At 39.6% G+C, this 27,348-nt stretch overlaps 1 protein-coding gene across 17 annotated transcripts in view; it reads right to left on the bottom strand.

Moving 5' to 3' along the window:
* The window catches only part of myt1lb (myelin transcription factor 1-like, b), a 139,271-nt gene that overhangs the window by 4,501 nt on the left and 107,422 nt on the right, over positions 1 to 27,348 (bottom strand). For 6 of the 17 annotated variants that reach the window (XM_076748629.1, XM_076748625.1, XM_076748637.1 and 3 more), the window contains 15 exons: positions 26,233 to 26,367; positions 22,761 to 22,851; positions 21,416 to 21,523; positions 19,811 to 20,037; positions 19,125 to 19,411; positions 12,712 to 12,948; positions 10,679 to 10,800; positions 10,080 to 10,142; positions 9,217 to 9,285; positions 8,025 to 8,087; positions 7,417 to 7,500; positions 2,147 to 2,368; positions 1,070 to 1,164; positions 443 to 546; positions 171 to 314 (listed from right to left, as the gene is read on the bottom strand). In XM_076748629.1, the coding sequence (XP_076604744.1) occupies positions 171 to 314; positions 443 to 546; positions 1,070 to 1,164; positions 2,147 to 2,368; positions 7,417 to 7,500; positions 8,025 to 8,087; positions 9,217 to 9,285; positions 10,080 to 10,142; positions 10,679 to 10,800; positions 12,712 to 12,948; positions 19,125 to 19,411; positions 19,811 to 20,037; positions 21,416 to 21,523; positions 22,761 to 22,851; positions 26,233 to 26,367 (2,051 nt within the window). Of the gene's footprint in view, positions 1 to 170; positions 315 to 442; positions 547 to 1,069; positions 1,165 to 2,146; positions 2,369 to 7,416; positions 7,501 to 7,584; positions 7,654 to 8,024; positions 8,088 to 9,216; positions 9,286 to 10,079; positions 10,143 to 10,678; positions 10,801 to 12,711; positions 12,949 to 19,124; positions 19,412 to 19,810; positions 20,038 to 21,415; positions 21,524 to 22,760; positions 22,852 to 26,232; positions 26,368 to 27,348 lie in introns of those variants that run through there. The other 11 variants (XM_076748631.1, XM_076748639.1, XM_076748635.1 and 8 more) reach the window with 9 other exon arrangements.

Raw genomic sequence — 27,348 nt, 5'->3', positions numbered from 1 at the left:
TTCTGTGTTAATAGAAAATGTTTTAGATCTTTGAGTTCAGCTCATGAAAAATGGGAGCAAAAACAAAAGTGTTGCATTTATATTTTTGTTCAGTGTAAATAATGCTGCTATGATGCTATGCTTAGCTATATTCTGTGACTTGCTGGCTAGCTGATCCTGGTGGCCCTTACCATATGAGGGAGCTGGACATTAGCTAAACTGTTAATCAGTGACTGGCTGAGGCTGGCCAGCTCATGCAGGAGAGATTCATTTTGCTGTTCAATCACCTTGTTTTCCTCCTCTATGGACTTCAGGTTGGACTCCATTGTTGTAATCTGAGAAGAGGAGACAGGGTGTTATAGTCCAGCTATGTATTCACAGACATAAAGTCGGCACACACCACTGCTGACTCAGACATACATAAAGACAAGCAAATGAATGAGGCAGACAGTAAGTGACTTACCTGTGTTCTAAGTTTGATCATGTCTGCTTCCACTTGTGAATTAGATTCACTTAAATCTTTGATTTCTTCATCCAGCTGTTTTATGTCCTCTTCATGCTCCAGTCCTAGACAGGAGAAGCAACATTAACATATTACTACAAAGCCACAGTCATAACAGCCTTGATGTTGGACTAAAGTAATTTAAAATGACAAAATATGACTGTATAGCTAAATATTCTGCTCGCCACTGTGTGTGACTGTGTTCACCTCTACCATAGAATAGGGCTAGGTCATTTTAGCTGATTAAGACTAAACAGTCTCACAGACTAATCCCATAATGAATTCACTGAGGTCCAATGTGAAGTGTTAGGGATGGAGCAAGCAAGCACAAGCTAGCTTAGACATTCCAGGTCTGATTACTGCCAAAAAAGCCCAGTCATGTTCTTCTAGATTGGAACCACTCTTCTCATTATTTTCACCTTTTCCCTGAGTGGCAGTTTATACTCAGACAATGCTCACAACATGTACTCCTCCTGATTGGTTGGTTGGTATCTGAAATTGGCATTCTGTTCAGCAAATCATTCCACATCCATATTGGATGGCATCCTGATTAGCTGCATTGTGTGGCTGAGTGATAGTTGTAGCTACCGTTGCTGGCATGTTGCTGCTTTATTGTTAGCATTTCCACTCCAGAGAGCCTGGCTTTCCTCATGGCGGAGGTGGCACGTGGACAACCCGACAGACTAGAGGAGGCAACAAGGACAGTAAGAATTGTTTCAGTATATTCCACACACACAATGAGTCAACATGATCCATAGACTGCTGGGTTTTATATACAAGGAAATATTCGAGTAATGTCAGTCTTAAAGAAATAGTTTGACTTCCACAAGAGTTAGATGAGAAGATTGATACCACTCTCATGGATGAACAGGAAAACAGATATCGTAGGCTCTGTCAAAAGTATCAAAAACCAGCACCTCTAAAGATCACTAATTAACATGTTATATCTTATACGTTTTTTTTTTCTACTTTCTTTTTTTTTCTTTTCTTTTTTTTTTTTTTTTTTTTTGTTTACAATTCCAGCAACTGAAATCTCCTGGGTTGCCTGGCTTTAGATGTGCTGTAAGTCTTGGTGCTAAGCTAAGTTGATCAGCTGCTTGCTCCGACTACATATTTAACATACAGATTTGAGAGTGATATTGATCTTCTCATCTCATTCTCAGCAAGAAAGTGAATCAACGGATTTCCCAAAATGTCAAGGTTTAAAGCTTGGTGCATCAGCTGTTGTCATGAGTCACTACTCTCCATCCATTCATGTAAGTTCCAAAGTAGGTGTAGAATGTTAAATCTCTACTCCTCATTGAATTTATCTCTGTTCTAAGTTTAAAAGTTTCCTGTGGAGCTTTTGTGAATCTCATGCACATACACCAGGATGTACATGTGGATAATGCAATACACGTTTCCCACTGATCTACAGGTGACATTAACATGCAACAATATGCTACAATATAGCAAGAAGACAGGGAACAGAAGACTGCTAGCGAGTAAACATATATGTAAATAATGCAAAATCTGTAACAGCTCTGTTCTGTACATTTTTATGAGGAAGGCAATGCATTTAACATATAGACATCAAGAATTCACACAACACATTTTGTGGAAACTCAACAGGACACCTTGAAGTCAGTAACAGCAACAACACACACCTAAGTTCTAGAGGCCCACCTGCGATGTGTCAGGAAGCTGCCACTGACGTGACCCGAGCCGTCACAGCCTGGTGTGGGGCATGACATGCCCTCTGTCTTGCCAGACTTCCATGTGAACTGGATGCCATTCAGGTAGCCGTCTTTTTGTCTCTTGGCTGCTATGGGGCATCCTGATGCACTTCTGTGGGATGCATACTTCCCTGTCACGTGTCCCTGACCATCACAACCTGGGACCGGACACCTAGTGGATTGATACCATCATCTTTTTATCATACTGGTAACATCATTGTTTTTTCCATGAGAGTGACTTGCTGAGTGTCAGCAACTGGCTCTTTGGTATTACTACAGTCTGTGTGCCTTCAAATAAACAATAATACAATCATCTGATTTAAATATGTGCCAGTGGCAGCCATATCACAGTTTTGAAATGATGACAGTACAATAAGATAAGACTTTATTGATCTTGCACCGGGGAAATTTAGTCATTACAGCCAGCAAGCATTACAATGAGCAAGCAAAAAAAAAAAAAAAAAGTGTACAGGATACAGAATAGAAAAACAACTATGTATATTTACATTTGTACAGATTATAAAAAAATAGTAAATTTCATAAAAATCCTACTGCCATAAGAAGTGCTATTGCTAATAAATAAAACTACTAATGACATGTATGGCACTTGAGAAATACTATTGCACTTGAGAAATACTAGAACTATGTATGTGCACAATATATACAATTTATAAAAGTACTGTTGCCAAAATGGATAATAGATAGTATTATTGTACAGTTGAGAGAAAAATACAACAACGGAAAATTGCACCAGATGAAATGGATAATGTGATCGCATATTAGCATTGATAACAGAAGTGCAAAACAAAGTGGGTTTATGATATAGAATTAAGAAAGACAGCATCAACATAGTGCTACATTACATGATGTTGGCGTTGGGATGAAGGACTTGCAGTAGTCTTCTTTCTTACAGACTGAATGCAGCAGTCTGTTACTGAAGGAGCTGCTTAAGTCCCCTACTGTCCCATGCAGGGAGTGGGATGGGTTGTCTATGATCGATGTCGATTATGTCAATTGATTATGGCTAAGGCTTGCTGCTACCTGGTTTGTTCAACTTTGTGGTTTTTTTTTTTTTTTTTGACAGAAACGATAGAGAGGGTATTGTGTACACTGCTGTCTGCCACAGTATCTTCGGTATCTGAGATGTTACGCCTAGTAAATACAGATTGTCCCAGGCTTCCAAAACCTTATGGTCAGACTAAGTTAAAAATTAAACAATTCTAGTCTCTGCAAACTGTCCTTGCTCAATTTCATTCTCTACAGTCTTATGACAGTTACTAGGGAATATTTTGTTTTGCGTAAACGTTCCCTCTGCCTCTGCCCATAACATATTCGATAAATTCTGTCAAAACTGTAGTCATGTTCAAATTCCAAATATTGCTGCCACAGCAGGTTCATATTAGATGGGTCATTGGCAGTGGCATGTACAACACAAAAATATGGTATTTGCACACATAAATGCACAATTTCTCGGACATTTGAGATGAATACTGAAAAAAATAGATTAGTGGTTCTCAAAGTGAGGTCCAGGGACCAACAGAGGTCCCTGAAAGCCCAGGCCTATCAATAATCGTTGTAAATAAGTGGCTAGGGCCCCCTAGTGGCCGGGGGCTCCAAGCAACTGCCTGGCTTGCCTGTCTACAAGCCCCGCCCCTGGTCATTGGTTATAAAATTGTTGAATTTGTACAATTGTGGAGCTATGTAGTTTTCCAGTGACAGTCTTAGATAATCCACAGTGTGATTGTTTGAAGGAAGTTCTGAAATGAGTTTTTTGTTTCTTAAGCTTTGTATTGATCTTAGTATCATAGTACATATGCCTTTAGAATGCCACTGCCACACAATATGCTTTTATTTTTCTGATACAGATAGGAAGATTGTGCTGTTACCATGACTTTTAAAATACTTATTTTACAGTGTTTAGGTTTGAGCTCATTCTGTTAATCTAAATTTGTTTAAATATCTTGTGAAGTACAGTACAGGAAGCACGATGTATGACCTGAGACATGCAATCAATTGTGCAGCCTGATCATTTTGAATAGTGTCAATACTGTGAGATTGTTATTGTCGAAACACCCACAATGCAGGTTGTGAACACCGGGGACACCAAATGAAACATTTTTAAATTCTACTCATACAGTAGTATCTTTAATTTAATCCACTGGAACAACTCCTCCCTAACTGGTTTCAAGTACTAAATCTTACTACTGATGCTGTGTTTTAGGCAAAATCCTTTTAAATCAATTGATTTATTCCAAGAAAATCTGGTAATTAGTTGATTTCAAAGTCTTTGTCCCACACCTTTAGAACACAGGCTAATATAATATTTCATGTAATAAACCTGTTGGATTAGAATATGAACATGATGGAAAATGGCCCATATATGCTCTCACTAAAAAGCCAGACTACCCACCCTTTGTCAAAAATAATTCTAATAGCCTTTACTCCTGCCCTAATAATTTTTATACAGTACTTTGTCATTAAGTGTCAGCATCTTACCATTCTTGTACAATAAGCCTAAAACGCCGATCCAAGGCATACCCAAGTAAATTGAAAGCTGGTCTTGAACCGTTTGGAGTACATGCATGTTTTTGGTCTCTGTTGAAATGTGACACTCTGAAGTTTTATCGCTAGCAGTCAGAATCATTGTACTGCAAGTGCTGCTGCCATTGTGTAATAGAAGTTTGAGCACACTGAGAAAGAGAGAAAGTTTTTATTTCTAGCTGATTTTTTATTTTTTATTTTTTGCAAATAGATGCCGACAGATAACGAATGGGAAAACACAATGGGACCACAGCATGAAGCCTTACCCTCGTCCAAGTTCAATGAAAATCAGTGGCGGCTGGTGAATTTTTGTCTTGGGGGGGCGCACTTAATTTACCAAAACCAAAAGGCGGAGTTGGCAACACCGGACCACAATTAATGTGTATTATGTTTACAAATAGACAGTTAAATACTAGTGAATGTTACCAGTCTGTGAATTTGAATTTATCTCCCCAGTGTTTGATATGTTTTGCTCCAGATAAGATATAATTGGTACACACAAACCCTTAAAATCTCCTTTTCCATCATTAAACAAACCAAGAATGTATAAATATATTTTTTACTTCAAAAGTAAAAGAAAGAAAGAAGAAGAAGATTGGTAATGAGTCGGTGTTGTTTCCTGTCGTCTATGTTTTACAAATATGTATGTTTAGTAAACGTAGCGCCGTGAAGACCAGGCGTCGTATGGTCGAAATTCCATATTGTGAAATAAAGCTGTTGAGTAAATCCCAACTCCTCCGCTTGTCGACTCTGAGCTAGCTTACCAACCAGAGCCTACGCTAACTGCGTGACCTGCTAGCCTCTCCACCTGCACCGACACACATTACAGTAGACAACGTAGGACATTTCTAATCTGACTATTTAGTGCAGATTTTACATTTTAGTAACTCACTTCAGACTATATTATTCATTTTGCCTTTTTATAACATAGAATATACTTGTAAAAGTCATTTTAAAAACGCTTTATTAAAGGAGTGAGGCAGAGGGGGCGGCGCCCTAGCGCCCTCTACCGGCCAGCCGCCCCTGATGAAAATTGAGAACGACACCACAGAAAATGAATAGGCCATTTACTATATTTATCTAGGTAATTATCTACATTTATATTCAAGTAATCTGTATCTAGGCCATCTGTAATTATATTTAGGGTATCTATACTTGAATTTAGGCCATATATCTTTGCTTTGAGGCCATTTATTATGTTTATGATTTTAAACCTTGTGTATGCCTATTATGCCTACATGGCTCGATCTTTACAAGAAAGTCCGTCAACGTGGATTCTCATTGGCTATTGGACGTGACATGGAAGATCCTAAATTGTCACGCGAGATGTCAATCAAAAGGTCAGAGTGCAGCAACCATTTTGAGACCGGCATATTGTCTACACAAACAGTACACGTTTACTGGAGAGAGAAAATGTGCAAGATTACCATGTCTGCGGGCTAATTTGAAATGATAAACCAGGCTTCTGTGTTATCAATCAGTGTATTACTGTGGGACTTCATTGGTGAGTTGCCTCAGTTTTACATTTGTTTGTTTGTGTGTTGTTTGCATTGATTGTACCTGCTGTTGTCATTGTATCTTACATCAATTGAATCACACCAATCTTAGCGTTCCAACACTATATCGCATGAGTACAGGCTTAAAAAAGAAGTTCTGTACATAGACATGACATCATTTAAACAAGGTCTCCTAGCATGAGAGACATTTTAAGAGCAATGACAGAAACAGTCTCCTGATAATGAACAATTTTGAAAAGGTCAAGACCTCTAAAGAGGGCAACCAGACTATTGAGGGAGAGTGCACTAGCCTTCCCTCTAACCATAATAGGATCAAGACAAAGAGTGAAAAGGATGATGTCATCAACCAAAGAGATAAAACTGAAAGATGAAGAGGTGTAGTTCATTTGTTTCCTTTATCTTAAATACTGCAAAAAAGAGTTTGTTTGCTTTAATGTGCTTAATTTGTCTTAGGTTTCATTTTCTAGTTACAGCCACCATGTCTTACTTATCTCCTTAGGTCCCTTGCTATTTTCCAAAGTTCAAACGTAAAATTGAATATTTAAAAAAAGATATTTAATATTAACAGAGCATACTGGGATACAGGGATGCAAACTGTCCTCACAATGCAACAGAATGACAAAACGGACAATGTGTCTTATTTGTGCTCTGCACTAGTAGAGAAATCAATGCAGCTGCAGGGCTAAGGCCAGAGAATCCCATTATAGGATTTAGCTAGAGTCCAATCAATCTCTCTCTGCTTCTATCTTTCCCTGTCTGTCTTTCCTTACCTGTGTGTCTGCAGCAGTTCACTAGAGACTGCAAAATCTCCTCAATGTAAATGGCTACAACCTAGCTCTCTGAAATTTCTCCTACATGTTCATATCTGGATTGAAACTTTACATTCGTTCCACATTTGTCTTTTCAGAGCTAATACTGATTTATTCCGTCTTGCATCAGTTCATGTCAAAGCACAACGTACTGATTAGAAAACAGCACACTGCTATTTTCTTCCTATTCAAGCAGTTAACTTGCACAAGTTTAAAACAGGAAAAGTTATGTTTTATATTCCACATAGGAAATGTAAAGTAAGTAGTGTGCAGGGCTGCTGACAGCAGCAAGAGTTTCAGTACCAGGATTTTAAAGGGGGACATAAGACTGATGATCATTGTCTGTACTGTACCTGATAGGCTCCTGGTCCTCCTTGTTCTCTTTACTGTGGATGATCTTTATCCCACTTTTCCTGGCCCGTGGACACCCTGAGAGACTGCAGATAAATTACAATGTTACAAAACTGAAGTATACAGCACGGGTGTGTATGTGTGTATATGTGTGTAAGTGTATTACTCACGTTGTGGGGACATACATTTGTTAAACAGTCACATTGTGGGGACTCGCCTTCCTTATGGGGACAAAGTCCCTACAACATAAATCATTACATTTTAGATGAAGACTTGCATTGTGGTTAGGGTAAGGGTTTGGGTTAGGCAAGTAATAATTATAGTTATCGTTAGGGTAAGTCTCCGGGAAATGAATGCAAGTCTATGTAATGTCCCCAAAAGTGATGGAAACACAACTGTGTGCGTGTGCGTGTGTGTGTGTGTGTGTGTGTGTGTGTGTGTGTGTGTGTGTGTGTGTGTGTGTGTGCATGTGTGACAGAGAGAGGGAGAGCAAAGTAGAAGCAGACAAAAGTAACAAATTTGGGATTGATGTATGTGAGACAGAAGAGAGATGTCCTGAGAAGACGGAGGACTTGGTACATGTATGTATGCTGCAGAATGTGTGCTATACCTTCTGTGTGAGGCGTAGTTGCCAGTGATATGTCCCGAACCATCGCACCCTGGTGTCGGGCACCTGGGGCAGAAAACACAAAAAGGGCTCAGGGCCTACAGCAACAGTGCATTATCGTAATAATATATACACCATGGTGTGCATATAATCTGTAGCTTTTGCAGTTGTTGTTATGTCCATTATGGTTATTATTAGTATGCCACATACATGATGACAGTTGGGAGCAGGTCCTATGGCATGTGCAGTGGGCTAGGACAGACTCGGACAGCCACTCAGTCCAAGTAGCTATACATCAAAACCATAAAATGAAACATCCTATATTTTATGAAAAAAAAGTTAGTGACAATATATATGGTGTAGCACAATTGTTATAATTTTTTATGTGTCTGTTGAGACTTATTTTTTATGGATGAACAAGGACTGTTTTATGTTGTTGGACTTAAATGATATTGTTCCAATATACAGCAGAGACGGTGGAGGTGGTGTGTCGGTCACGGCTCTTTTCAGTTAACAACGAGAGATGGCTTCTGCCTAAGAGCCAGTTTATTTATTTTTTCTTTCTATTTTTTGCAAATGAATACAAGACAGAATAATAGGATGATCCTATGGAATATTTATTAAATATGATGCGGAAAAGTCTCACTTTGGTAATAACATTAAGGGCCAAGCACAGTGTGACTTTTGTATGTTCCATCTGTAGCGAACATTCAAAATGTATTTCAGTATAAATAAAATGTTCAATACACAAGTGTAATGGTGTTTGATGTTTTTTCATTAGATTATTTAAGGTTTTTATACCAAACACAGTGTAAAATTATGCTGTTCTGGATATTATAAGGTTTAGTGTGGCTCATTGATGTATTTGTAATAGCTTTTGGACAACAATGGAGCTCTATCGCATAGAGGAAGAAGATCAGGCTTTGATAGACACACAATACTTGTTAGTGGAGTCTATTCATTGCTTGTTTTGGTCTTTTTAAAGGACTTGTTGACAATATAAAAATATAGAATGTCACCAGACTTAAAATTGTTTTCCTGTAAAAGGAGTTCTATATTTGAGCAAGTCATCATTCCTATCCATATTGTGGTTTACAAAACCACTTTTTGCAATTACTAAGGTTGACCTTAAGATAGACAGGACAAGAAAGACATACAAATCATTCATATAACAGTGAGCTATCTCACGCCTTACTTGAGCTCTTGTGCGTTGTTGGCCAGCATACTTCGAATGCTTTTATCAGCTAAAGGACAACCTGAGAGACTGAAGAATAAATACATCAGTGGAACGTTAGTTATACCAAAATGACAAGTCACCCCAACCATTTTAATACAACAAAATCTTTCAGACCACACTTGTATCTCCACACAGATATATACAAACACATGAACACATAAGACATCAACCAGAAGATGCAAAAGGGCCATGACGCAAGTGCAGATAGTGGATTTAAATAAGTCAACCCTCTGAGTATTTGTATTCATATGTAACAACATGGATGTCTTGTTTTCGTGCATGGTCTGTTCTACACTGTATTCAATGAGGACTGATGAAAAAATAGTAAATTAACATATGAGATTGTTTTCAAAGACCACAAGTTAGTTGGAATTGTGAGCTTGTTCAGTGGAAATCTCATGTGCGTGCAACTATGCCAGCCCCCAGACTGATATCATTCAGTCCTTGCAGACTGACCACACACTGCAACACGTCTTCTGCTTTGAATAGTAAATGCTTGGTCTACATTGCACTGTAGGAATGGCCTGGTGGACTAAATAAAATTAGCTTAGGAGGCTTTACACTCTGCTCACTGAGAAATAATTTTATTCCAATGTTTATCTTAAAAAAATCTGCATGTATCCAGTAATAAATTAATCCAGTCTTTTCTTGTTTCATGATACCCTTGATTCAGATGTCAAGTTGCCAGTAGTCAAAGGACTAACAAATAAGAGGGGCATTCTGCCTACAGTTGTTCGACAGCATTGTTGAGGTAAGCTGAAAACAATAAAGTACAATAAAGAAATAGACTTAGAATCCACCAGGAGAAAAGGAAGTCACACCTTCGATGTGAGGCGAAATTGCTCGTCAAGTGACCACTTCCATCACACCCCGGTGTGGGACATCTGCCACCGGAAAAATAGACAGATTTATAAGCCCAAAGGGAAGTAGAAGAAAATGTGACAATTACAGAAAAAGGGGTTGTTTCTGATTTTTTTTTAAATTTTTTTCATTGTTGGTTTTCATTGTTTCCAGTTTAGCTTCACTGTCTGAGATGAATATGGTAGTTCGTAAGATTAGCTATACTTGATATGGCACAATAGTGACAACTGGTGTTGTGTCTTATAAAAATAAAGCATATCAAAAAAGGGAAAACTACACACACATTGGAACACATCTGTAGAAGCTACCAGTTCTAGCATCAGTGTGGACAGATGGATAAAGCTGTTAAATAAAAGTCATATAGCAAGCCAGCAGCACTGGGTGGGGGAGGGAGAGAGAAAGAACAGTGGTTCTCTGAGGTTGACTGGAGCAAAGAGGATAAAAATAAAATAAAGAAAAAAGATGAGGGGAGAAAGCAGGGCATGAGTGGTGAGAAGCAAGTGGGGTCATTTGGATAGGAGGAACACTGGGACACTGGGCAGAGTAGGGGGGCTCTTACGTTATCAGGTCCTTCTTACTCTCTTTGCACTGGACATACTTGGTCTTGGGGCTGGGCATGTTAACATCTGTGGTGTAGGAGCTGTCCTCGAGCAGGTCATGGAAGGGATCCAGATCATCTGGCTGAAATCGGGTGGAAAGGGGAAACGGAGAGATGAAGAGAGATTTTTTCATTTCTCTTTTCATCATTATACAATTTCAAGAAATCAAACTTGTGTGTCTGCATTAAGCAATGCATGCACTCAACAGTCTGAACATTGAAATGCAGTTTATTAATTGGTATATGATGATGTACTCATATTTTAGTCTTTTTTCTGAACCTTCCTTACCTCTCTGTCTGTATTTACACACACACATACACACATACATATGCATGCGCACACAAACACATACACACACACATACCCTTGTCAGACCATAGAGTCTTGTCAAACTGAATGCTAATGCTTGAGCCTGTGTGACTATTGAGCCTCACCTGTCAGTCTTACAGTGAAAAGAGAAAATAGAATCCCTGGGAGGAAATAATTACTCACTGCCAGGCGAACAGTGTGTGTGTGTGTGTGTGTGTGTGTGTGTGTGTGTGTGTGTGTGTGTGAGTGTGTGTGTGTGTGTGTGTGTGTGTGTGTGTGTTTACAGGCTCTCTTGTGTGCAGGTACATTTTCATAGAGCATTGTTGTGTGCATGCCAGTACAAAACATTCATTCGAGATGGCTGGTTCTATCGCACCACTCAGTCACTAGATGGCACTGTGAGGCAGTGTCACACTGCTGCTGGCTGTGTTATGTGGGGCTGTGCTTTGTCTGCAGTGCATGCAGCCAGGGCATGACAGCTGGTGATTTAAATTCCCCTTCCTTTTTCCATGGTCGCAGTGTATGTACAGTAATGCCCATAAAGAGACAGGTCCAGATACAGCCCAAATTAGCCAGCACTCAAGCTATCTTGGAGTGTGTGATGCTGGGTCAGCCAGCAAGCTTCTCCAATTAAAGGGAGTGCAGGCTGAGAGGCAGGCAGGAAGGAGAACGACCCATGCATACATTCAGAAATGCAGCAGAAAGTAGGCTAGGGATGGAACTTGCATATGCGGCAGACACATTCCCAAAGAGACAGTGGTACAGACTCAGACTCTCATCTGAATATTCACATAGAGAGGCACGGAACAGAGGCTCATGTGCTGTACATGCAAGTGCCTGTACACAACGACAGGCACACCCAGCGGTGGTGCATTGATTTCCAGCAGTTCTTTGATGAGATGAGCTATTCCGATTCCCTCCCAAGGTGCTGCTTTGCATAATTCATTTTGGAGAGGAGCGAAATGTAAAAACAGAAAACCAGCATGCAAAGAACACGATACCAATAGGCTGTGCATGGCAATACTGAGATCAATCAACATGCAGATTCATTAGGTTTCCATCAAAAATCCCTAATATAACTTTCTACTGCTTCACCATATATCAATGAGGCAGACAATCAGACAGCAATGCAAGTATTTGATTTGGAGACAGTGTCGAATCAGCTTGGAGGGAAATAATTAGGCTGAGACACACTGAATAGACAGTAAAAGTGACACCTGCCAACTGTACTGTCTGTCAGCTTCCAAAACCACAAACTATCATGTACCACTGCTTTATAATTATATAATTATTGTCAACATCATAACATCACAACTATCTAACATTTGTGTATTGCTCTTCTCTCACTTTTCACAATTTCTGTCTCAGTTACAGCATCATCATGAAAATTTTAAAGGATGGAACATTCCCAGGCAAAGAGGAGAGAAGCATTATAGGTTCAAAAACAAAATGTTTGTATGAATAAAAATGATGTGACATTCTGCTTCATATAGCATGATGTGATCTTTTTCAGGTGATTCAACCTTTATCCATCTATAAAGATACTGAATGATTAAGTTGTGGCTGTGATCTATCCTCCCTCCTGAAAAAATACTATATAACATAATTTCTAATTTGTCTGGTCACAACCAGACATTAGTGGTCAAGTGAATTTCCAACATCATCCTTGTCATTTTCCCTTTACCTCTTTCTCGTCCTCATCTATGTGTTTGATCTTGGTGTAGTCTACAGGCAGGTCCCAGCAGTCAGCGGTGTCCCCCATGCTGTAGCAGCGGGAGCCCAGCAGGGCAGCTTGCCTCTGGGGTGACATGGGTTCTAGAGGGGTGAGCACCGAGTCCCCTCCACCACTGCCACCGCTGCACAGACGCTTGCTCATACTCAGGTCCAGTGTACCATTCTCATCAACATCTAGACCAGGACTCTGGAATGTGTATGTGTGTGTGGTTTTTGGTCATGCATATGTGTGTGGAGAGTCAGTTAGGTCAGTATATGTGGACAGATGGGTGTGTGTGTGTGTGTGTGTGTGTGTTGAGTTGTGTGTTTTCAGTAAGATGGTTATGTGGAAGGGTAAAAGAGTGCACAGAGCATAAGGCAGCAGGGTGGAGAGAAAGGGATAAAAAAGAGAGAGTTTCTGATTAAATGACAGTCAAACATATTCATATTCTAGGATCAGAGCTGGGCAAAAACAGCTGAATACATGGTGAATACTAAAGAAGTACATGAAAAGTGTTTGAATTATCTCTTCCTGCAGTGATGTGTTTTACTTGTGAATTTTTTAAGATGTCTGAAAAGACGAATGAAGAACATCTACAGTCCAAATACCTTAAACAATATTTCAATTTATTTTTTGCCCAACACTGTCTAGGATGAAACATTAGACACTTGCAGTGTACAGTAACAAAGTTGTATTACAGTCATAAAAGGGTCAAAAGAAGAGGTCATCTCAAGGACGAGTGCATCCCTCTGTGAACTACTCCTTTTCTCTTTCTCTCTCGGCTTCTCTCTTTCCTTCCATCCGGCTATGATCTCTACTGTGTTCTGTGCATGACTTTGTGTGTGTGCGTGTGTGTGTGTGTGTGTGTGTGTGTGTGTGAGAGAGAGAGAGAGAGAGAGAGAGAGAGAGAGAGAGAGAGAGAGAGAGAGAGAGAGAGAGAGAGAGGCTAATGTGAATGGACATCACAGGAGGGCAGGGGCTGAGGGTTAGGGGTATGGTTGTGAGCAGTGATGAGCAGCAGTGAGTGGAACTTGACTGCTACAAACCCAAAAATAGAGGCACAACAAGACTGTGCTCTGGAACAATGTGGATGACATCCAACAAGACTGACTGCTCACTAAAGCTTTCACTGAGTGTGGGTTTGTATCTGCATATCTATAGACACATGTCTATTATTTAATCTAAATCTGGCATGGACTGTATATACAAAAAGAGTCCCACTCCTGTAAGAATCATGTTTTGGTAGGAATGTGCAAGTGTTTGGTCCTTGCTCTCATTAATATCCCTCTCTTTGACTCCCTTTTCTCATCTCCTCGCTCTTCCTCACTCCCTTTCATAAGTAGTCAAGTCTGCTTTAATGCTAATTCCAGCTGACACTGTCCCTAGGGGTGGATTCTCCTAGTATCTGAAGCCAAAACCTCTGTGACGCACAGTGACTTAAACGCACAAGGTGATAGATTTAGGACTGGGCATGGATACTGCAAGAACTGTGGCTGAACCAAGGAATTAATAGTAGAAATAAGGGTCAAAAAATACTATTGCTGCTGGATCCTTAGTCTGTGGAGAAAAAAATCTCATGATGAATAGTAAAAGGTATTATGAAGAATTTGGGAATCATGCTGAACAAACACAGAGATTGTGGAGTGCCAACATAAGGACTGTTCATCATATCATAGGTGTCTGCTTCTATCAAACACACAGCCAGTATTAAAACTCCACCAACTGTTCACTTGTAGGTTTTGCTAGCAGCGTGAAAAAGAGAGAGAAGGAGGTAAAAGATGAGTACAAAATGAGAGAGGGCTGTAGGAGCAACAAAAACACTCCAAAGGCCCATGCCTCATAGAGTGCTGCCATGTTCTTTCTGAATATGGTCAGCGGACCACTCTCTGCTTGTCAACCATTGTATTCAAAATCAGAAAGCCTTAAATAAACAAATAAATAAAAAACTAAATAAATGAACAACAGCAGCAGCAGCAGCAGCAGCAACAACAACAACAACAATCATAATAATAATAATAAATATTAAGTACAATGAAGATAATGCTGATAAGAAACCCTGCCTCCAAAAAAGGTGAGACACAATATAAGTAGCAACAGAATGTGATGATTTGCAAAAACTGAAACCCCATATTCAATTGAAAATAGGCCAAAGACAGCATCAAAAGCTGAAACTAAGACATTTCATTGTTTTGTGAAAATTATATCCTCTTTGGTTTCCTCTTTGCATGGTAGAGTTTCAACTTGCATTTGTGGATGCAGCAATGAACTGAGAGCTGTCTGCATGAGGGCCTGAAGATCACGGCCATCCAATATTAGTTTTTGGCCGTGTCCTTTGCATATAGAGAATTTTTTAGATTCTCTGACTCTTTTAATGACATTATGCACTGCAGACAATGAAATCCCCAAATACCTTGCAATTTTACATTGAGAAACATTGTTCTTAAATTGTTGCACTATTTGCCAATGCAGTCTGTCATAGAGTGGTGAACTCCTCCCCATCTTTACTTTAGAAAGACTCAGCCTCTCTGGGATGCTCTTTTTATTCATTTTATTCCTAAATTGTTGCCAGTTACCATAATCAATTGTGAGATGTTCAACCAGATGTTTTCTTCTTTTAGCAGTTCACAACTTCTCCAGTCTTTTGTTTCCACTGCCCCAAATTTTTTGAAACATGTTCCTGGCATCAAATTCTAAATGAGGATATAAATAAAAAATAAAACAAAATACATTTCTCAGTTTCAACATGTGACATGTCTTTGTGCTATTTTCAATTAAATGGGGTTTCAATGTTTTGCAAATCATCACATTCTGTTTCTATTCACATTTTACACAATGTCCCAACTTTTTTGGAAATGGGGCTGTAGAAATACAAGACTGATAATGAAAACTGTAAGTTAAGTATTCCTTAAAGTAGTAGTAGTAGAAAGTGCTGTGTAAATACATAATCATATGCCTGCCCTTAAAGATTCTTATATGCCCTGTTGTTGTTGTTATTGTTTTTTGTATCAGTTCCATCAACATCCACCTCCAGCAGCACAACAGCTCCCCTACCTCCTGCCTTACATGAGCAGGAAGATACAACAGAGACAGATGATCAGCCCATGCTCTTTAAAATTATTTATAATAATATACCCTGTTGTTGTTGTTTTTTTGTCATCAGTTCCATCAAGACCCGAAAGTGAAGAAGATGATGTGTCATGCCCAAATGATTTGATCTCAGAAGACCCTGCACAATGGCCATGTGTCCTAAGCCATACTGAACTGTGCCAAATGGTAACAAGGGGGCCTATGCAGGTGAAAGATATCATTTTCCCCCAGAATACAGACAAAAATCCACGTAGATTCAAAAAGGAATATTACGATATGACCATGAAAAATGGGGACAAAATATCTCAAATGTCCTGGAAATTGTGCATTTATGTGTGCAAAAAACAAATTTTTGCGGCATGTACAGGTGGGGTGGGGGCCCCAGGGATTTCTTGCTTGGAGCCCCAAGAGACCCTTGCAACACCTCTGGCTGAAAGGCAGGAGTTAAATAGCTGAATGACCACCGGAAGGAAGGATGTCCTGTGGTGTTCCCTGGAGCACTTGGTCACTTTGAGTCTCTGGCTGAATGTGCTTCTCAGGCTGATCAGAACAATATGTACAGTAGGACGGGAGATATTGTCCATAATAGAGAGGAGTTTTGACAACATCCTCCTCCCAGGACTGAGCTGACGTTCTCGATCAGTTTGTTGAGTCTGTTGGTGTCAACCACCTTCAAGCCCCTGCCCTATCAGACCACAGCATAGAAAGTGACACTAGTCACCACAGACTCATAAAACATCTGTAGTATGGTGCTGCAGACATTGAAGGACCAGAGCCTCCTCAGGAAAAAGAGCCTACTCTGGCCCTTTTTGAAGAGAGCCGCAGAGCTCCTGGTCTAGTCCAGTTTGTTGTCCAGGTTGACACTTAGGTATTTGTATCCTCTACAAGTATAAAAGATAGATAGATAGATAGATAATTGATGTGACCCACTCCTTCATATTGAATTAATGAGGATGATATGTGAGGATCACCCCTCCTCTGTCATTAGAGACCATCCCTTCATTAGAGACCACCCCTTCTTGCTTTGACCCCCTTGGCAAGCCCTGACCTCTGTTGCTTTGGAGATGCTGGGAGGAAGGCTGCCAGAGCATGAGGTCATTTGCTAAATCTTGCCACATCATTTTTGGGTTTTGGTTGTTTTTTCATGTCCTGTCTTCCTCTCTGGCCTTATCTATTCTCTTCACTGTGCTGTCTCCTTCTCTCTGTGCTCACCATTTCATTCCTCCTCTTCACTTAGTATTTGAAGTTTGGCTCCATTTTTTAAAAATGTTGCTGTTTTTCCAACTTGACAAACATTTGTGGGTGCCTGTTTATGTATTAGAGTTCACTGCAGTATGATGACACCAAGATGATCTTATTTTGGCAAAATGTTAGGAAATTCATGGAATCTGAACCAGCTTTGCTCAGGGAAATACAGCCTCGCTAAAGCTGTGGATTTAAAACTTTATACTCATTAGCCTACTAACTGTACTGTCTTTTCTTAACATTTTAAGTCAAAATATAAAGTCATAGTTTTAATTTTATCTTTTACATTACATTACATTATAACTACTGGAATTGGATTATATATTTGAAATACATATGACAGCATATTGCTGGCACCACGACAAAATAAATCTGCTTAATTTGTGGTTGTATTGAGAAAAGTTTTGATTCTTTTCAAGTTATATTTTTCATATTTTCTTGTTACAACATAGCAGGTTATTAAGCTTTTACAAGAATTTTTTGTTGTGATCCCAACTTATAACTTGGTATATCACAAAGATTTCTTGTTACTTCACAAAATCACAGTATCACATTAAAACAAACCTTTCTTATAATGTGATAAATTGATACTATTACTTCTATATATTTTTTGAATACTTTGGAATCTAGTAACAATGGGAAATAATTACATTAAAAATAAACTGTTGTGTGTGTATTATGCCTGTGTGCCTTTATTTGCTGTTTATGTCAGATGCTGAGTGTGAAAGCAAGCAATGGAATTGAGCTAGTGCACAAGTGTTAGGTCTCTTGAACTTACATGTACATGCCTAGAAGGTAGAAATGGCACATGAAAAATGTAGTAAAGCAACTAATTTAACCAAAAACATGTGGTAATCATGAGAAAGAACAGAAACAGGCAAATAGATGGGCTGAAAAAGGTGTGTGTGTGTGTGTGTGTGTGTGTGTGTGTGTGTGCGCGCGTGTGTGTGTGCATGCATGCGTGTGTTCATTCAGTCACAGGAAAGAACAGTGTGTGCCATAAGGTGAGGTGTTGAGATGAAAGACAGAGAAGAAGAAAAAAACCCTCTGAAGTCTCCCGTCCCATCCTGCCCTGAGAGCATCCTGATCGTCTGGCCTCGGAGCAGAAGGACAGACAATGAAATGAGGTGAGACCAGAGGAAGTCCCTACTGCTTCAGGCGTTTTTTCTAGCCAAGTTCATTGCATTCCACTTTTCTTTGGAGGCAGGTTGCTTTTGGCTTTTATCCTTTCTCCCCCTTTCTTCTGTTCATCCCTCTTTTTTCCTCAGAACTTTTCTCATCTTCTGTACCATCTACTACTCTCCTTTCCTTCTGCTCTGTGGCATTTAGAAACCTCCCAGCAGCAAAGCTTTTGTTGCTCTCTTTATTCTCAATTCTATCACCCTCATTCCCATTCCCTGGCTGTGTCTGATGTCAACATTAGCATTAAACCAGCATTAGCCCTCTGCTGTGCGCTCTGTTTCTGGCCCCCATTTTCCAGCTCAGCATCTGGTTGCAGATAATAATATGGGAACATCGTCACCTTATCTCCTCAGAAATGACACACTGGGCTCACACCGTGTCAAACGGCGCTTCATCCTGCTCCTATCTGATCCCCAGATGAAAATAAAAAACTGCCCTGCTGAGCCTTGAGTGTAACACACAGCCCCAGATCTTTAATAGTATGTATGTGTGTGTGTGTGTGTGTGTGTGTGTGTGTGTAACTGTGTATGTACTCAGCAGATATCTTGCTGTCTTTGTCAGTTTTCAGTACCAGCATTAGTATAATGACGGACGCAAAGAGATAATCTGTCAGTGGACTGTTTTTGACTGCAGCAAGAAGTCAAAGTCTCACAGAGATGTAGTGAACGCAGTCATAGGAGGCAATGGTGTCAAATCAGGTGATGTTTGTAACTTCCTTTCATTAACAAAATAAGAGTGTCCTGCTCAACCAAACCAGGAACTCACCAGAAGTTGTATAATGATGTTTACACCTGTCGATGTTATTTTTTTTTCTTTTGCCATTTAGATTCCAATAACAGGATGAAATGAACCTTTCGCATCCCTCCTACCTGAGAGCACAGGTCCTGGGGTTTCCCCCCCATGCCGTGGGGCATTTCCCGGCAGCGGGTGGACAGATTGAGGATGGCTGTGGCCGCCATGTGGGCTGCCTCCATGTCATGACTGTAGTCAAAGCTGCTCTTGCTACAGGTGCTGCTGGCGCTGCTGCCCCCACCCCCTCTGCCTCCTCCTGTGCCCCCTCCTCCATCTCCACAGCTCATGCTGCTGCTACTACTGCTGGGAGCGTAGGTGCTGGTGGTGCTGCTGGCCGAGCTGGAGTTCTTGCAGTAACGTTTGGCTGTGGGACACATCAAAGAAATTCAAGAAGAAGACCGTGTTCTCTACCAAACTTTTATAGTTACACAAACCTTAAAAGCCTTGAAAAAAAAACAAACAAAAAAAAAAAACACATTAATGGTCAATAAGATTTGGTATTTTAATTGACAGTCATCCACATGTAAAATTATATACCATAGAAGATTCCACAAAATATTTGTTACCCAGAATTTTTTATGCTTGATACAGATCAAAGGAACCTTTTTATAATTGTGTGTGTTCAGTTATGAGTTTACAAAATCTTGAGCAACAATCATAACAGTCACAGTTTACCATGGGAGAGATGAAAAACATGCCATGGGAATGTCTATTGGAAATAAAAGCCAATTTTTGGCCAATTTTATCTTGCTGTAAAATGTACCATCATATCCTTTGGGGGAGGTGTCTCTTTGTCCGTGAACTTTGGGTGCGATGACCCGTTTCCCATACACTTGGTGGTTGTTACTGCCATCAAAGGCGCTGTAGTCAAAGCTCGTCTTGGAGTACTTCTCCAGCTCCTTGGCCAGGTTGGAGCGGGGTGTGCTGGTGGAAATATTGTTCTTGTAACCATATTGTGGATAGTCCAGTTGTTTGACAAAGCACATAGGCCTGGAAAATAAATGACGAGGGGGTGGAAGTTGGACCGAGGCACTTCAACATTGCCCAGGGTAGGAAGAGGGAACTTGGGATTTGGTTAAAAATGGGCAGATGCAAGGGGAGGTGCAGACTGTTATGGATTAGAATATGGAGGATGATGCTTGTGGATGGTGGGATGATTTAGGTGTGGGCATCCCTTTTATATGCAATAGCATGGATGTTTACTTCCTTCTGCTTTACAAAAAAGAACCCTGCTCCAAGAGTTTTTCATATCTAGTCAATAAAAAACAATCAAAATTGAATTTCTGCATTCCTTCACAGGATGCTGTTATCATTTGATATGCATTCATATCCTCAACCTAAGACTAGGAAAAAAATGAATTGTAGGATGTTATGCTGTTGATGTTCAGTTAGATAAATATAAAATTTAATTTAATTACTTTTCATAACTTTCCATCATTCCATTTTCATGAGTATCAAAGAAATTCTCATTCAAAAAGCTTTGTCTTCACTATAATAAATGAGGGCAATTTTGTTAAAATCTGATAAAGAGATTTGCCTTCAAAAATGAAGATGCAGCGTCTTGGAAGTGTTCTCACAGGACAGGAGAACATAAACATAAAACAGAAAGGGGGCACTTAAAATCTCAGTAGATTTACTAAATGCAGGGGAAAAGAACAAAACATTCCAATGTGACCAAATAACAGTTCTGTATGTGCTATTATATTATAGTCAATACACCTTAGCATAAAATCTACATTTGTATGTCCTTTCAGTGAATGATCATCTATTCTTCATCTAAAACCTCAAGCGCTGTGTAAAATACAGATAAAAACAGAATGCAATCATTTGCAAATGAACTGTTTACCAACAATGGTTTTACAAAGTGTCCCCAAGTACATGTAGTGATATCCTTTATACAATCATATGTTTCAATCATACTATCACCTGTTTACCTGTGGAATGCTCCAAACAGGTGTTTTTTGAGCATTACACAACTTTCCGAGTCTTTTGTTGTCCCAGTCCCAACTTGTTTGAAATGTGTTGCTGGCATCAAAGTTGGAGTAAGCATATATTTACAAAAATCAATGCGGTTGATGAGGTAAAGCATCAAATATATTGTCTTTGTACTGTTTTCAATTGAGTACACATCAAAAAGGATTAGCAAATGATCCCATTCTGTTTTGTTTCTGTTTTACACAGCATCCTAACTTTTTTGGAGTGATGGATGTAACATTTTTCTGACAAAAGACCGTATATGGACAGACTGTGCACTATAAGCTTATATGTATGTATCTATGCCACATTCTTTTCATCCCATATATTGGCTCACTCCAACAGAGCATGTCATCATACATGATATTAGATGAAAGTGAAGAGTGAATTCTACCTTAAGACTCGGTCAGAGGCCTGGTTGGACTTGGAGCCATCGCAGCTCTGGTGCTTCTCCTGGGCTTTGGCCAGTTTCTCAGCTGCAGCGATAGGACATCCTGACAGACTGAAATGAGAAAGTGACTGTAGTGGCATAGTGGAACATGCATCTAAGAATTTGATAGGTGAAAAAGTTACATTAAACATTCATGCTGTAAAATGTTTGACTTGTTAAAATACTGGTCAGGTGGTCTGCCAGTCTAAAAACAGTACACATCTGTCTGTTGGCCAATCAATCCAAATTTTTACCAGTTTGAAAATACCTGACTATAGCTCAGAGAGTCTCAGTCTCAGTGTCAATGCAAAAGCATTCATTTTCATCACTTTCAATAACAACAAAACTGGCAACAGCTTGCATGTCTCTGGCTGAGTGACGTAAAGATATTCCCATATAGACAAATGTGTCTTAATGTATATTCTGCAGAACTACACCTATAGTCTGGTCAGATAGAATTTAGGGCTGTAAAACTTGCTCCTGACAAGTAACTGACCAAAAGTTCATGTTGTTATACTTATCCCCATTATTCTCCATCCAGTCTGTCAGCTGCAGTGTGCTAGGCCATAGTGAAAATATTATCTTTGACAATGGCCTGAAGCTAGCATAGAGATGTGTTCATGAGCACCTGTCATCAGAGATGCATGAATGTGTGCTGGGGTAGAGTATGTATCAGGTTGCGAAATGTGTGGTAGTATGTGGAGGTTTATATCAGGTCTTTCCAATAAAAGTGAAAGTTTACTGAGTGAGTCCATGTGCATGGAGGCATTCTGGTCCTCCCAGGTCTGCACCTCTCCTGTCACCCTGCCTGAGTGGCAGAAAGGTGCTAATGGCTGCTGCTATGCCCGACTCCCTGAGCATCTGCTGTGGGTGACACTCTTCTTTCACTGTCACCTCACCCCGTCTGACAGCACTGGCAAGAGCACCCTGCTATTTCAGGTTCTCTCTCCTAACTTGCACCTGATAGATGCCTTTTTCACCACAAGCTGATAAATCATTTATGCTGTGCAAGGTGTGAATTGCTGCATTCTAATCAGTCTCAGATAAACTATGGCATTGTTAAGCAGCTGAACAATTTTAATTATTTCCTTCTGCCAACATCATAAGGAACACTATACTTTTCCACACAAAAAACAATGTAAATAAAAAAAATGGGTTTAACAAAACCTAAACAAAAAGATGATGTGGGGAAAAAATTGAGAATGAAAAAAAGAAACAAAGAAAATCAGGATAATAGCTAAATCCCATGGTGAAAAAGCAGGGTGCAGCACAGACAGTGCCAAGTTCATATAGGCAGGCTGTCACTTACCTCCTGTGGGAGTTTCTGTTGCTATTGACATGACCGCGTCCCGTGCAGCCAGGAGTAGGACACTTTAGAACATTCTCATACATAGCCACAACTTCATACAGACAGGAGATAGGAATGAAAGACAGGGAAGGTTAGGAGCCCCTTACAATCACGCATGAGCTCTATTAGTGTGTGAGGAGCTTGGCATTATAAACATCATTAAGAAATGAGTCTCTATGAACCCAAATGACCTCTTTTTCATTTTAATGAACACTAGTTTCAGAGGGCAGGCAAGGTTTCCCACCACATTGCTTCCACTTATCCAGGCCTTTCAAATTAGTATTCATGGAATAGGGATAGTCATGAATAAAAAGATGTCATTTAAGTTTAACAGGACAAAGCCTGCAAGAGACAGAAATGGAAGGAAATTTTGGGCATGCAGAGAGCAGAGCAACCAACAGCTAGCAATCATGCAAAACACAAGTCTTGAAATCAGTGTAAGAAGCAGACAGATGGAATACAGCTCCTTGATAGAGTGAGCTTTGCATCATCTGCATGTTGTTAGGGAGAGAGCGCAGTTTTCAATACCATTTACTATTTAAACAGTCCATAACTGTCTCAGATCCCCTTGGCAACCAGCCAATTAGATTAATGATCTATGTATGTCCACGAGGAGCCGTCAGGGCACCGCATGCATGGTGAAGGGTTGTCTAGCACACAGGGCCAATCCCTAATGGCACCAGCTTCATCATTATCACCCCCTTAAACTTTAACCCCTCACCAGCCTCCTTCCATTACATACTAATTGGTGTTTGGTGCAGGTAATTGGACAAAGCTCTACCACAAGCCAGTACATTATGCATATCCCACTTATGCCCTGTCCTCTGCAAAGACACAGTTAGAATGGCAAGAAATTGAAGTACTGGGCCCAATTCAGTGAACACAGATCAGTACAAACCTATAAGGATGCTGAGGAAAAGAAAAATACAAAGAAGCAAGTAGGAAGCAATGTGGCTCCAATTGCCTTGTATGTCACAAAGATAATTCATTTTAAAGACAAAGGCTCCCATTTGAGCTGATTAAATATTTTAGCATTCTACAGAAAAGAGCTATGATGAGCAAACAGCACTGAGTATTAATGAATTTGAGATATAATTTAATCATCATTTTTCACATTTCCCAAAGAACAGTCTGCTTGCACTGTATGATTTCCCAATTAAATGAAGCTACATCATTAATAATACATTGTCCATTCAGGGCTGCAAATGTGTTAATAGGAGAGAAAGATTTGACCATAGCTGAATCTTCCCCACATGCAGGAGAATGGTGACTGGACACTAAATGGCTGATAATGCACTCTGTGTGTGTGTGTGTGTGTGTGTGTGTGTGTGTGTGTGTGTGTGTGTGTTTGTTTCATTCTCAAGTATACTTTTGAAATCAGGGAAAAAAGAATAAAGATGATTCCAGAAACTGTATTAGTGGTATCATCACAAAAATCAGCCACAAGTGAGGAACAGGAAGAGGAACACAGCCGTTCAGAATTTTCCAAACTCCAATTTGGGGCTCTTGGTCCCAATCAAGGTCAACTGCTCTGAGTCATTTGACAAGTATCTCAGTTAAAGAACCTTGTGTGAGCGGCGAATCATCTGTGACACTGCTGGTCTTTACAAGTCTGGCTTTAATGGTAACTAATTTCTTTGTCATTATTAATACCCTCTTTTATTTTGATTGCAGTCTGGGTCATGGCAGATCATAACTTGATTTCACTCTGCAGTTAATGAAACGTGTAAAAGGGCTTTTATTGAGAAGTTTGCACAAGGTGAGTGAGACTAAATGACCAGGGTGAAATCTCTAAATGGAAAACTCACTATTCATTCAAGGCTAATGTTTATTGCCCCTTCACTTGATCTGTGGCTTAGAGATATGATACTGCCTGGCTATTAAATAGAACTTAATTGAGCACGGAATACAAATAAATGAAGGGGGTTTATGGCATTTATGACTCAAGCAGGCTCAGTGTTACCAGTGTCAGTAAACCGTGCTGTGAAGAAGCATGCTATCCATATATCACCTACAATGATGGAAAAACAATGAATGGGATTATCACATGCTCTTAATCACTATCAGTCAGGAGGATGAAGTATCATGCAGTCAGGTAAGTCATTGATTGCCAACTTTTTCACCACCCCATCAATTTCTGCATGACCACTATTTCCACATGACATTTTCTCACCTCACCACCACAGTACACCAGGGGACAACAGTGTGATGGAGTTCAAAAGTAATGCATTATATTAAGTACAGTCGTTTGACAATAACAAAGTCATATAAGACACTACTATTGATATTCCAGTGCTAGTACCACAAGTGCTGTATCAATAACACATCACTAACAATCAAGAATTCAGCAGCTCTCAGCAATTTCTCGCTTGTTGTGATACTCAACACAGGAGATAATAACTTCAAAACCCTATGTAACAGCTACCGCACTAATTTTTTAAACTATAAACCAATACAAAAATGCCAATCACGAACATAAACCACCATGTTCTGAACAGACATGTGATAAACACTATTGTATTAATGTTAGAAAGTAACATTTGTTTTTGCAAACTGCAAACTTAACAAACTGCAAAGTGTGTGTGTGTGTGTGTGTGCGCATGTGTGCACGTGTGCGTGTGTGTGTGTGTGTGTGTGTGTGTGTGTGTGTGTGTGTGCGCGCGTGTTCGCTGCCGGATCTGTTCAGAGAGGAGCACAATCTATTTCACCAAGGTTGCAAATTAGAGATAAATATATTTGTCCCATGCCTTTTTTATTGGACATCAGCTCTGCATTTAGGAGCATACTGATGCACAAAGAGCTGCATAGATTAGAAATATCTGTTGCATGAGACATGCAAGTACGAATAACATGTCTGATATAGCTTGCCAACAAAACTCAAGTCAACACTAATCACAAGGTAAGCCTTAACTAATGCTGCCATAGAGACCAGGTTATGCCCAGACTATGGTAGATAGTTTTCACAAACTATAATATCACTGTAATATATAGACAAATATAATGCTAGCTGTACTTTTGTTTTATTTTGGTGAAAGTAACACAATAGTAGTGTAATCAGTCGCACATTACACAGACACTTATACTGTAAAGTAAATCATTACATTCAAAATATCAGTAACAAGTAATGTAATGTATTTCGAAAGTAAGTAGTCCAAAACTCACAGGCAATCAGCAAGCAAAAACAAGGCCCCATGCACAAGGTCACAAGACAAGTGGTGCTGCAACCTCTATCTGACCTCTCACCATACCCCCAGCCTAAATATCAAACACAGTGCAATGACAACAGCAAGTACACTGCACACAGAACAAGCCTGAGAAAGCAGTGATCTCGGGAAACATGCTGATGGCTTTGATGATGAACATCAAAAAAAGGACGGCAACGGGTTGGGCAAATCAAACCAGTGTTTGACTGGTATATGACTGAAGTGCTTACTTTCTGGTGGCACCCTGTCTTTGTGTGGGCAGCCAGACAGGCTCCGATGATGGGGGTACAGGCCCGTCACATGACCTGTGCCATCACAGCCTGGTGTTGGACACCGACTCTCCTTCTTGTCCGCACGTGAAGCATCTGTTAGCAGAAAGTCATCTGAGACGATAACGCTTGACAAAATGCTGGACTGCTACTATGTCATTCAAGATATAAGTTTAAAGGAAACATATCTGCCAGATATCAAGTTACAAGTTGAGTTGAAAATTCCATAGGTCAATAACAAAAGCATATGACATAATGAAAGGGAGTTATACATTATGTTGAAAGTAAGGAACAGATGTTGTAAAACACAAGATGTATATTTAGGTTTTATAGGTGTCAGTCTGTTGTGAATTTCCTTACCTTTTCATTAACTATTGCTACGGGCATAATTTCTATGGGGCATAGGGTGACATGTCTCCTTAAATTTTCAAAAATCTTAGTTTGGGCGTCACGTTAAATATTTGACAATGCAATGATCTTCATAGTGATGATACAAGATGATGTCCATACAATATTTATCTGCAATTGAGTATATGGTCTCTATCAATGAAAACTATATATGCGTAGTATATGAATATTACAGCAATATACACAGCATTTGTATTCATACAAAGGAAGATTTTATGATAATGTTATTTTCTAGATTGATGGAAATATGCAAAATGCAGGAAATATTTCCAGTTTTGTTTCAAGAACCTCTGACTTCAAACAAAATCTATGCCCTTGAGTATTGCAACCAAAAACATTTGAATTTTAAGTGTATTTTTTTTTCTTTGACCAATATTTATGGCTGTGCTTATTTGAAGAAATGGAGTGACAATTGGCAAAGACAAAGATGCAATAATAAAAAATAATAGTAATGATAAATATTGCCTTCACAACAGTTTGTTGACCTGAGTGTGACAATGAGAGTCTAAGCTCAAATACACAACGGCACAGACATGCACACAGGATGGGATTGTGTCTATTCCAAAATCTGGTTTGTCTATTTCTTTGAAATCTAGATCAGATATAGTTACCACCAAAAAACAGCAACTTCAAGCCGTGCCAGCTGGCAATGTTTCTGCAGATGTTACC

Source organism: Chaetodon auriga, chromosome 14, assembly GCF_051107435.1.
Source record: "Chaetodon auriga isolate fChaAug3 chromosome 14, fChaAug3.hap1, whole genome shotgun sequence".
NCBI lineage: Eukaryota > Metazoa > Chordata > Actinopteri > Chaetodontiformes > Chaetodontidae > Chaetodon > Chaetodon auriga.
The sequence above is the reverse complement of the archived record's forward strand: the minus strand, read 5'-3'. Positions and strand labels throughout refer to the sequence as shown.